The sequence below is a fragment of the Nanorana parkeri genome, unplaced genomic scaffold (assembly GCF_000935625.1).
Source record: "Nanorana parkeri isolate BGI_ZX_2015 unplaced genomic scaffold, ASM93562v1 scaffold470, whole genome shotgun sequence".
NCBI classification, from domain to species: Eukaryota; Metazoa; Chordata; class Amphibia; order Anura; family Dicroglossidae; genus Nanorana; species Nanorana parkeri.
In genome coordinates this window covers 687727-699574 of record NW_017306738.1, presented here as the reverse complement: position 1 = coordinate 699574, position 11848 = coordinate 687727, and the positions used below count along the sequence as shown (strand labels likewise).

The 11848-nt window shown below is 44.9% G+C and overlaps 1 protein-coding gene across 1 annotated transcript in view; it reads right to left on the bottom strand.

Annotated features, from left to right (window-relative positions):
- VARS (valyl-tRNA synthetase) overlaps positions 1–11425 on the bottom strand; it is a 34495-nt gene extending 23070 nt beyond the window's left edge. The window contains exons 1-8 of the mRNA XM_018560656.1: positions 11351–11425; positions 6817–7153; positions 6389–6532; positions 6009–6123; positions 3315–3496; positions 3133–3217; positions 1445–1545; positions 242–369 (exon numbers count right to left, since the gene is read on the bottom strand). Coding sequence (XP_018416158.1) covers positions 242–369; positions 1445–1545; positions 3133–3217; positions 3315–3496; positions 6009–6123; positions 6389–6532; positions 6817–7131 — 1070 coding nt within the window. The 5' untranslated portion in view covers positions 7132–7153; positions 11351–11425. The remainder of the gene's footprint in view (positions 1–241; positions 370–1444; positions 1546–3132; positions 3218–3314; positions 3497–6008; positions 6124–6388; positions 6533–6816; positions 7154–11350) is intronic.
- Between the last annotated feature and the right edge of the window lie 423 nt (positions 11426–11848).

Genomic DNA, 11848 nt, shown 5'->3' with positions numbered 1-11848 from the left:
ATTTTTTTTTTTTTTGGCCAGCTGGGAGAAGTAAGTATGGGCATGCAAGAGGGATTGGGGGGCAGATTTACATATTGAAGGGGACTGGGCTAATTTTGAATTAAAAGGAGTAAATGCAGCATAAATGTTTTTTGTTTTAAATGCAAGCTGTGTATCTGAATTTGCCTTCATATCGGCCACATGCAATCCCTGTAGAGCAGAGAATAGACTAGGAATGTGAGAAGCTATATCATGTGCTCACCAGCGAGTCAGGCTGTCTTGAATGGCATTGGTCAAAGCATGGCCCAGATGAAGAGATCCTGTTACATTTGGTGGAGGAATGCACATCATGAACATACCCTTAGGATTGGGCTCCGAGATGCTGGTTCTCTGAAAGACATTATAATTTTAATCAACCAAGTGCTTCAAGTAATCATTTCACAAGCCTGGGCAAGTCAAATTTAGAATTAGAGGACACCTTCAGCCCAATTTTTATGGAGATTTGTATAGAACCTCATGATCTAATTAAATAAGTTAGCAAAGCTGCTTGGTGTCCCTATGACATGCCCTCTTCATTAAACTTGACCTTCACTTATGCATTTTTTTTCCTTCCAGTAGCTGCCAGTTTGTGATCTCTAGAGATTACATAAGTGCGGTGCAGCACAGAAATTATTTATAGCTCTTGGAAATTAAAATATCAAAACTAAAGAGCTATAAAGACCAAATGCATTCCTTTTCTTTTAGAATTGACAGACTCAATGTAAAAACATGCAATTATTAGATTGGCCCAGTCCTGTGATGAGAGTTCCCAAGCACAGGAAAATGAAAGGCATAGGTCAGAGGTTATATTTGCAAAGCTCGGTGTCCCTGGTTGTACAAGAGAAGATAACGTGTATAAAATTTACGAGATTCTTTATAAAAACGGGAAGCAAAACAACTGAATGTCAAAGAGGCTGTACATGTTGTTCTGTTCTCCCAACAAATAAGGCATGCAAGAAATTTGGCCCACTCCACCTCTAGCGATATCACATCACCAGAATGATTTGGGCCTGCCTTTAAACTTTTTTCTAGCTGGGATTCACTGAGACAAGCCCACAATGCCCCCTTCTGGAACAATCTATTCACATACAACAAGACATTAAAAGGTTTAAGAGCCAATTACCATTCTTTTTAACCACACGTTACTGCAAACGCATGGCAACCGGTGTTTAGCGCAGTGCAGTGCCATTTCATTTTTAATGCCAGCCCAATGCCTAACACAAAGCATTGCAACAAACATGCATTGTAATCCATCATGGTGCACAGATGTAAATAAACTGAGTTTTGGTGGCATGCGTGATTTTGCATGAGCATGTTGCAGCCCATCTGAAACAAATTGGCTTCATAACACACAATCGATTCACATGCGTTGAAACAACACACTGGTGTGAACAGGTCCTTATTCTCATATTATCTAGGAACTCACTCCATATTCTGGTTTAAAGAACCCTTCCTTCTCCCACCATGGATACCAGGCTGCCTCCACATACTGAGGACTGTATGAATCTGGCATAGTGCCAGAAACATCTAAAAGCAAAATAAAAAGAGAAACAGTTTAAGAAAAATGTAAAAAAAAAGCATGATGCAGGTCTTAAATGACAGAAAATCTATAGTTACTACAAACTACAACAAATGGTTTAAGAAAAGCAGATCATATCCCAAATGCATCTAATGTCAGGAGAACACAGTCACGTTTGAATGTTTAAGACTCTCCGGTAGTCCTTTGTTGTTCTGTGTCTGATACACTCTACAATAGGGGGGTTTTATCAAAACTGGAGCAGCTGTGCATGGCAACCAATCAGCTTTTATCTTTCATTTTTAAATCTTACCTGAACAAACTGAAGAGAGAAGCTGCATTGGTTGCCCTGGGAAACTGCACTATATTCTGTCTGCTCCAGTTTTGATAAATTCCCCACAATGTATACAGACTCCTAGAGATGTGTACTGATGCACCAATGACACAGGATTCCCAGAGCATTCAGGCGTGTCTAAACAAACAGTTTACTTTCTAAAGACTCGGTTTACTTCCAGATTCTCTGCCTCATGGGTAGCTGGCACTGATGATCTCCTTTAAAAAAATACTTGCTGCTTGGCTGTGTTTTGTTTGTGTCACAAATTCAGAACAAGCATGCTGTAAATTGAGTGCCAGGGCTCCTTATCTATATGCTTGTTCTGGATTAGTGACTCAGAATTGAAGCCAAAACATCTGCTAGGCAGCCAGGAGAGGTCAGCAGTGGCAGCCTCCATAATTCTCTCATGGCTGGTAGTGTAAATTACGTCTGTACAGAGATCTCTGAACACAGGAGGAGGGAGCAGAAGCCAGGCAAGGGAGAAGACCCTCTTCTGAGTCATTCATCAGTGTGTATAAATGTAATTTTGAGCTACTAAGCTCTGTAATCACCGGGTTTAACGAAAAAAACAAAAAACACAGGTAATGGAGCCTGGAGGTCCAGCTTTTGACGGTATATGTAAAAATGCACAACATCATTTTTTCCCATTTAAGATAATAGTTTTCAATATGTTTAGACATGACAATAATAATAATAAAAATAAACAAAATTACTGCATATTTCCTTTAATGCATAAAAATCTACTGCAATGACTAAGGGCCCATTGACACTGCTCCGATCCTGTGAGTTAATGCGTGCACCAGAAAATTAGTAGATGAAGCATTTTTTTCTGCAGTGCATCCCAACATGCAGTTGTGCTTTACCGTGCATTGTGGTGTATTGCAATGCAGGTACATCCGAGCTGCGATAGGGTGCCATTCAAAACACTGCAAAATGACAAACGCAAAAGCGTGATTCGGCCCTGGTTGTCTAATTTACATTTTTGCCAGTTCAGGGTTTATTAAATATTAAAGCGGTATCAGTTGTGGCGGTGAAGCCGCACTTCATGAATTCTGAGCGTCTCCACTCTCTGTTGTGCTTCACTAAACTGTTGTCAGTCATTCTGTAAATGTGTCAAGGTCTAAGTCAGCACTCCTAGAGTCACAAAACCAAAAAAGAAATATAAAATCATGCAGAAGTGAATTCAAGAGAAGGAACTGGAGCCACAGCAGATTGGGAGAGAACAAGACGTCCATAGTAAATTATCCATCTGCCTCTCGCTCACCTTTCTTCTGTCCAGCAGGAGTTGGGATATCATAGACTATCACACCAAGTTCCTTCTTCTCTTTCTTTTCGATCTTTGGTTTCTTCTGATGTTCATCCACAAAAAAATGAAAAGACAAACATGATGAGAAGAAGGAGAGAGGGCTGTAAAATCTGATGATACAAGCGATAGAGCCAGCTCACATCTATCTGTTGTACTTTAATCTTCTCTTGCTTCTGCTGGAACTTCTCCAACTTCTCTTTTTTCTTGGACTCCTTCTTCAACTGGGCAGCTGTTTTTGGAGGACCATTGACAACAGCAGCAGCGCTGGTTGGTGCAGTTGGGGCATAGAGGTTTGAGCTCCTAAGGTCTGAGCTCCTGAGGTCTGAATAGAAATACAAGAGAGGTCATGTCTGAAACCTTATCCTTGGGTTTTCTCTTGTTTTAAGGTGCAACCAAATGGATGCAGTAATATCAATAAGATTGCTTCTTTCCCTCTCCTTTTCCACAATTGCAGATAAAATTATATATATTTTTTTAAATTAACTTTATTTTGGTAACCAACCCGTGCTTTCAACTTGCTCACCTCGGCAATAATGAAGTACCCCCAGCTGCCTGCAGCCTCTTGGGATAAAATAAATTTTTTTGGAAATTACTTATTTTGGTAAACAGCCTGTGCTTCCACCTTTCTCTAGGCAAGAATAAAACTACCATCCCCCCCAGTTGCCTCCTGGGATACTAATGTTATGTATTCCAGGAGGCCGGGAGGTGCATGCGGTGCAGTGCATCATCAGGGTGCCAGCTGCAAGAAGTGCCGAAGGAGGGAAGAGACGATGGTGGAGCAGGAGTGCAGTAGCGGATTACAGCAGGGAAATGCTGGCTTTGCTGGGAGTGCAGGCAGGTTTATTGAGGATAACCCAGAAATTAAGATAAGGGAAAAATAAATAAACAGGGGGGTGAAGCTCCTCTTAAAGGCTCTATGAGCACCACTAAGTTAGAAACATGGAATTTCAGTCCACTGAATAATTTAACTGTTGGTCCTGCAAGGCTTAGGGACTATATGGAAGAGTCAAAGGCAGCTAGAAGATCTCTTTTTTAAATTGGAAAACGTAATTATTAGCCCTCATAGCATTTAAGAAGGGCACCCAATGTATTGTATCCTGTGCAATTCTAGCTGCTCTATACATGGCTTCCATCAAATATCAAGGTCTCTAATGTGATAAATGGGTCCCGTCTGATATAAAGCATAGCTAGAGTCATTAAGCAGCTCCTCCTCTTCAGAGGGTGTGAAACAACATCTGCTTAGGGCTATCTCCCCATTATCGATCCTGTCGCTGGCTGCAACTTTCCAGCAAAAATAAATTGCTAAAGGAAGAACTTACCTGCTCCTATGGCATGTCCCCCTCATTGGCTAAAAAAGCTGCAGGGAGCAACGCTACTGAAGCAGGTGGGTGTCTCTTTTGTCTTAGCGAGTTACAACCAGCAACCGGATGACTAGTGTAACATGAGTCTTAGCCTGTCCTCAGTATTCTGCATATAGAATGATACTCTTAGCCCTGCCTCTGCAGCCTGTATGTTGAGGAAGCATGTAGCACCTTCTTCCCAGGCCCATCTGTAAGTTTAACAGCTTAGGAGAAATCAGTGCAGTATGGTTCTCCTAAGGACCCCCAGGGCCACACACCCCGACAGACAGGACGGAGGATGGGCTGTAATTGGTCTTTAGTTTTTAGTTTTTTTGTGCCTAGCGTCCTTCTCCTGCAGGTGGCGATATTACCCTACAGTACATGATCTCCGATCTGTTCCCTGTGTCCTTCAATGAACGGGAGAGAAAAACTAACTGGCTAAGTTGTACGAGTCAAGATGTTTTCCATAAAATATGGTTAGAGGCCCCCCTTTCAGATTAGAGTTCTAAAGCATTAGAACCCCTCTCTGGTTTTTTTTTTTTTTTACTGCAGGCGGGCTCCCTTAGGAGTTTGTTTTTCAGATTAGAGTTCTAAAGCATTAGAACCCCTCTCTGGTTTTTTTTTTTTTTTACTGCAGGCTGGCTCCATTAGAGATTTGTTTTCCCCTTTCTCTCCTAGTGATGTTTTACCAGACAGCAAGTAAGGGAAGATCTGCAACATCCGGTTGCTGGTTGTAGGAATAAAATCTGCAACAGGGACACCGGTAGAAATAAAATCTGCAACAGGGACACCGGTAGATATGAAATCTGCAACAAGGACACTGGTAGGAATGAAATCTGCAACAGGGACACCGGTAGAAATAAAATCTGCAGCAGGGACACTGGTAGGAATAAGATCTGCAACAGGGACACTGGTAGGAATAAAATCTACAACAGGGACACCGGTAGGAATAAAATCTACAACAGGGACACTGGTAGGAATAAGATCTGCAACAGGGACACTGGTAGGAATAAAATCTACAACAGGGACACCGGTAGGAATAAAATCTACAACAGGGACACTGGTAGGAATAAGATCTGCAACAGGGACACTGGTAGGAATAAAATCTGCAACAGGGACACTGGTAGGAATAAAATCTACAACAGGGACACTGGTAGGAATAAAATCTGCAACAGGGACACCGGTAACAATAAAATCTGCAGCAGGGACACTGGTGGAAATAACAGGAGTTCAGGTATTTCCCCACTTATTCCCCACTAAAAAAAAAAAATTTAATTTGTCTGTGCTGCTGTTGGAGAGTTTTCCTCACTTCCTGTCTGGCAAAATGCTATCAGCAAAACAGGGCGTGAAGCGAAATGTTTTTAATTAAGCCCCAACAGCTTTTTGACCTTCCTCCGCTCTATCCAATATGACGATGAAGTTTTGACACTGTAACGGTGACCACAATCCTCATATACTGCACATGTCATTTCCCAGACCTGTCAGTTATTATACCTCCATTGAATAGTGTCACCTCTCCTACAATCTCCTTAAACTGTGGTTGGTGGACACAGGTCAAGAACCAGCGGGTGATGTTGGTGAAAGTCCGTCTGGTGGAAGGAGAGATGATCTGCAACAGACACAAAAAATGTAATGTATAGGTGGCCAAGACTAGAAGGAGGAACTAAATATGAACTGGGGAAGTGAAAATATAACCAGAAGAGGCAAAACAGCAAGTACATCTATTACACACAGACTGCCAAAAGACAGCTTCTAGAAAGATCCAGCATGCACTGATGACGGTTCCTGTAGGTCCCCAGTCACCGCAGGTAGGCAGGATACATATGACTGATTCATACTATGGCAGTGGAAAAGCTGTTGCATGCTGACAATACCTTGTTGAAAGGATAGATGAGACAACAGGTCACTGCAATGTCGGCAAGGCTCAGCCGCTCCCCCACTAGGTACGTGCGCACTCTCAAGTGACTGTCCAGCACCTCCAGGATTCTCTGCAGTTCAACATGAGCGCGGTCTTTAGTCTGGGAAAAGATCACACATGATCAGACAAAGGTTACAGGCTAACAACAGCCAAAAAAACAGAATTGGTGCAGTATTAGACTAATGTATTTACTATGGCAGAACACAAGAACTGTGACACTTGTCAAACCCTCTGCAGACTCTGTGCCACTGCTCCGCCTCCTCTATACAGGTGACAAATACCACCCCCATCCATCAGCTTACAAATGAATGAATATCATTATATTGGGGTGGCTACAAATCAGCTTTCAAAGGGGTTGGCTGCTATGTGTTTAAGTTTACTTACCGCTTTATGGTCGATGCCATAGGCAGCTGGCAGCACGTCGGATTCGGCATAGTTTACCCATTGCTTGATGAGAGCGAAGCTTCGATGGTCGCCATCCCCGGAGAGCGACTCGGGGGCCAGCATGTAGGAGACAGCCCAAGCCCCCCATACAGATCCGGTGGAGGGAGACAGAAGGCACGGCAAGGGAAGTCCCCGTGGCCCCGAGGTGACTTCCTGCACCTCGGGGCGAGGGTGAGGAGAGAACTGTCCGGAGACGCGCACCCAGGTGCACCGCGGGTCTGAGGCGGAAGACAGAGGAAGGTAGAGAGTCGACATGGTGGCACGGGGAAGCAAAGACCTGTGAATGGAGAAGGGACAAGCGTCAACAATCGCCTGCAATGACTCACAGCGCGCCTTGTCCCGACAATAAATAGCTGTCTGCTGCTACGCCCATCTGTGCCATCACTAAACATACACCGGCTGCTTCACTGCGCTCATTACACCGCTGCCCATCAACACTACCTCATATAAGCCATGATTTCATCCCCGTGTAACATTATACAAGCTAGATAAAGATCAGTAATGAGGTTTGTTAAACTCGTAAATTATGTTCACAACGGGTGAATCATTTTTTACAGCATCCTAAGTGCCTGTCCTATCCATGGTGCTGGAAAAAAGCAACAGACAGACATACCGTGTTTCCCCCGAAAATAAGACCTACCCCAAAAGTAAGACCTAGCGCTATTTTTAAACATATCTGTAATATAAGACCTACCCCCCAAAATAAGACATAGTTTGGGGGTGGTCCAGAGAGCAACCAGAGTACATGGCGAGGACTAACCGCTGCGCCGCAGCTCCCGCATGCAGCCCCTGTCACGAAATCAGCAGACACCTGTCTGCCTCAGCCTTTGCTTAGAGAGCTGCCGCCGGGCAGAAAACTACATTTCCCAGCAGGCAGCAGCACAGCAAGGAACGTATGGCCAGTGGGGTCGGAGTGAGGTGAGGTGACTGAGTGGTCCAGCCTGGCGACGAGAGAGGTGGCTCCCTGGCGGGGATCCCACAGAGAACTGTGGACGGCATCAGAGAAGAGAGCCCCAGGACAACTGTATTGCGACAGTATTTAAAATTGCAATTTACTAACTCAGCATTTGCAGCGGCTGAGCAACCAAACACACCTCAGGTAACCTTTGAAGGTATAATAAAGGAGCTGATTGGTTGCCATGGGCAACTGATCCAGATTCAGTTTTGATCAATTTACCTCTGTGTGTATGGCACAAACAGGTAAATTGAAAGGCCTTGGTACACCATAGCTGTAAATTAGCTGACTCGCACAAGGCATTGTTCACAGACAATGGCCCGGTCCCAATAATGTATTATACTAAAGTGTATATTCAGCCCAAACTTCATATTTGTTTAGGTTTTAATAGAGTGAGGAAGAATTAGAACCTTCTTCAGGGTTATACTGCTAGCCAAGGCTCCATTAGGCCTTGTTTATATGGGCAGCAAAGGGGAGGTAAAAACAGGTCTGTGTTTTTACCAGCCCCACGACAACCCACTTTGAACCGAACATGGCGGCTGCTGGGGTTTGTACACATGCTGAAGCAAAGGAGGTGCGGGAAATTTCAAACCGCAGACAGTGCCACTTGCCAAATGCAACCACTGCAGTCAATAGGACCGTGTTGCAACCACGTACGAACCACTCGGCATGCAGTTGTATCACGTTACTGCAATGCAAAACCCGCTTAGGATTTTTTTTTTAAACGTGCATTCAGGAGGCTCTGTCATTCTGCTCTCTTCTCTATCAGCATGCTTCTAGTCAGTACATGAACTGATTGGCTCCTTCTCTCTCCCACTGTACAGGGACGGCTAGTCGGCTCTCATCTTCACCAGAAGTCACCATTCACATAATAAACGACACCAGTCTATCCATTTTAGAGTCCTAAATCATTGAAATGTCATCACTTCATAGAATACACAACAATTCCCATCCATCTTCTCCCCCCTCCCCCAAAAGCTTACAATCCATTCTTGCCACAAGATAATTTGCTGGGCCAATATGGGGAAAAACCAATGTGTCCCCCCATTCTTGTGATTCTTGTTGGGGGAGCTATACGCTACATGCACACAGTGGCTGCAAACAGCCCCCACCAGCAGAGGTGCAGGCAGCATTTAGCAATCTCTGAATGCAGCAAACTATCCACCCCAGATCATTCGTCTGATTGAGGCCTTAAAAGGTTTTACTATTCTTTTGGGTCACAGGAGTATAATCACTAATGTCTTCCTGTGACCCAAAAATAGGCAGATAGGGGGCTTATACTGCGATCAGCTGACAGCACAGAGTTGCACTGCAGCCGTGAAGGATCCCAACAACACAGGCTATCCCCCCTTTAGTCTATCATGAATGCAGCTGCTAGACTCATCCACCTGGCCAACCGCTCAGTGTCTGCATCCCCCCTCTGTCAATCCCTGCACTGGCGTCCATCCTCCACCCCCCTCTGCCAATCCCTGCACTGGCTTCCACTCACCCAGAGGATAACATTCAAAATACTAGCATTCACTTATTAAGCCATCCACAACTCTGCCCCCGGATATATCTCAAACCTTGTCTCAAAGTATCACCCTAACCGTCCCCTCCGTTCTTCCCAAGACCACCTGCTTTCCAGCTCCCTCGTCAACTCCACCCATACTCGCCTCCAGGACTTTTCTAGAGTCTCTCCCATCCTCTGAAACTCTCTACCCCAACCTGTCTGTCTGTCTGTCTGTCTCCCACCTTGACTGCCTTTAGGCGTTCCCTAAAGACTCATCTCCCACCTCAACCTAACCGCTCAACCATCACGTTCTCAAACAATTCATCCCCACACAGCTACCTCCTCATGTATCAATTCCCCCTCCCCTTTTAGATTGTAAGCCCCCAGGGGCAGAGCCCTCCTTACCGTCTTGAATTGTATTGTGATTGTAATGTCTTCCTTATATTGTAAAGCGCTGCGCAAACTGTTGGAGCTATATAAATACTATGTAATAATAATATTACTGCCTGATTGACAGCTGACTCTGCCTCTCTAGAACCAGAGCCAGCTGCGCCCCCTCCTGCCTGTCCCTTCAATGGGCACCGGGGGAACAGAGGGTGGAATCACTGGGAGGGTGGTGACTGACATTCGCTGCTCTCCCTTGGGAGCAAGTATCGATAGCTGAGCAATCAGCGGTCATGTGATCAGTCAGCGCTCTGTCTAGAGCCGCCGCTGCAGTACAGCTGCAGTATCCCCCTCGAAGTATTGGGAAGAGCACGTTTCACTCTCCCAGACTTCTCCTTTAACCTACCAGAATGTTTTTTGTTATGGGAGATAGCCAACCAAAACGACCAGAAAAAAAACACACACAAACCACATGCGGATGACGTCCCTGTTAGGGATTAAAGCCGTGACATCAGCACTACAAGGCGAACATGCCTCAACTTTATGGGCAAGCAAGATTTTAATTCTATGTGATCCCCTTGAACCCCTTTGTTGACAAGTGCGTCATCTGAAATCTGTACTGACAGAAATATGGAGGGCGGAGAGTTATGAGCTCAGTGTAAGCTCGAGGTGCACCGGCAGGGCTGTTTACTTCCGACAGCAGAAAAAGGACAAGCAAGGTAAGTATCAGTAGGGGGGGCGATCAAGAGGACCTGTCACTATGAACAAAACCTCCACTATGTTTTATACTTATAGTAAGTGCTATGTCTAACCACAAGATGCCTCCTAAAACCTTTATTAGCCAGGAAAGCCTCTTTTTTTTTTTTTGGTCCATCTCTGATTTGTTTCCACATTTTTTTTTTATTGGGCGGGACTTAAAAGGTTAATTCCTCTTCCTCTCTCTCGAGTGCACCAAGGATTCTGCATTGCACCTCACGTACAATGCAGAACTGCTGGTCCTGCATTGTACATGATGACACCAAAGCTGCGAGCACCGCCAAGAGCGCCAAAGAGGCTGCACAGAAGGAGGGGCTTGCAGGAATGAGGGATACGGTAGGTAAAAGTCCTTTTTACTGATACCCCAGTTATTTAACCCTTGCAGTACAGGAAAGCCCCAATTCAAGGGTAGATTTTTTTAATCCCCCCACCCAGTTCAGCTTTAATGGCTGCACTCCAACAGCTGCCATCTTCCTGACCAATGGCTCTGACTTAACGGCCCGCTAGGACACTCTCATTGGACAAGAAGATGACAGCTGGTGGAGCTTGGCCATGAAGTCAATGGAAGTCAGACCCTTATAACAAAGTGAAACTACATCATAGAGGAGCACAGGTTGGCCAATATAGTTACCAACACTTCTGGGTTCACATTAACACTAGGAAATCAGGTTTCTACTCCGGTCTGTGGGACACACATGGTCCTCCAAGGGAAGTATACTATGTGTGATCTGTAGTTCCTCACCAGATGGAGAGCTAGAGTGCCCGTTCTGATCGCCCAGCAGGTCCCTGGACCCCCTCTGTACCCTGCTGCCCACCTTTCTTTTTGCCCAGTCACCCCACAACACCCCGTCCTTCCATTCTTCCCCATCCTCATTTTTCTCACTCACTTCTCCTCCGCTCCGATGACGTCACACACCGCCCCACGTGTATTCGCTTTCACCTGCTCACTTCCCTCTTCCGCCCTCACTGCGCACTACAGAAGGACCCCGGTTTGCCCATAATTAGGTGTCCGTTTCCAACCAAACAATCACTAAGCAAATCATAAATTCCCGACAAACCCTTTTGCTCCTTCATCACCGTTATAACAAATCATTTTTTGAACTACCGAAGCCTATTCATTTCAGAATTGTTAATCGTAAGAGGTCTTAATTTTCAGTCATATTTGTTCTGGACGTAATTTGCATATATGTCGTTACTTTGGAGCTCGCTGTGATCCCTAAAGTAATTTTTATCGCGTTCCTTGCAATTCGTGGGTAGTAAATATAATCAGGCGTAGACGGGGCACCATAGAGTGCCGTGTGCGGGTGACATCTAGTGGAGGAAATTGGAAGTGCAGCCTGATGCAATATAAAGACATACTGTACTGCTCTGGAAGTAGCATGACT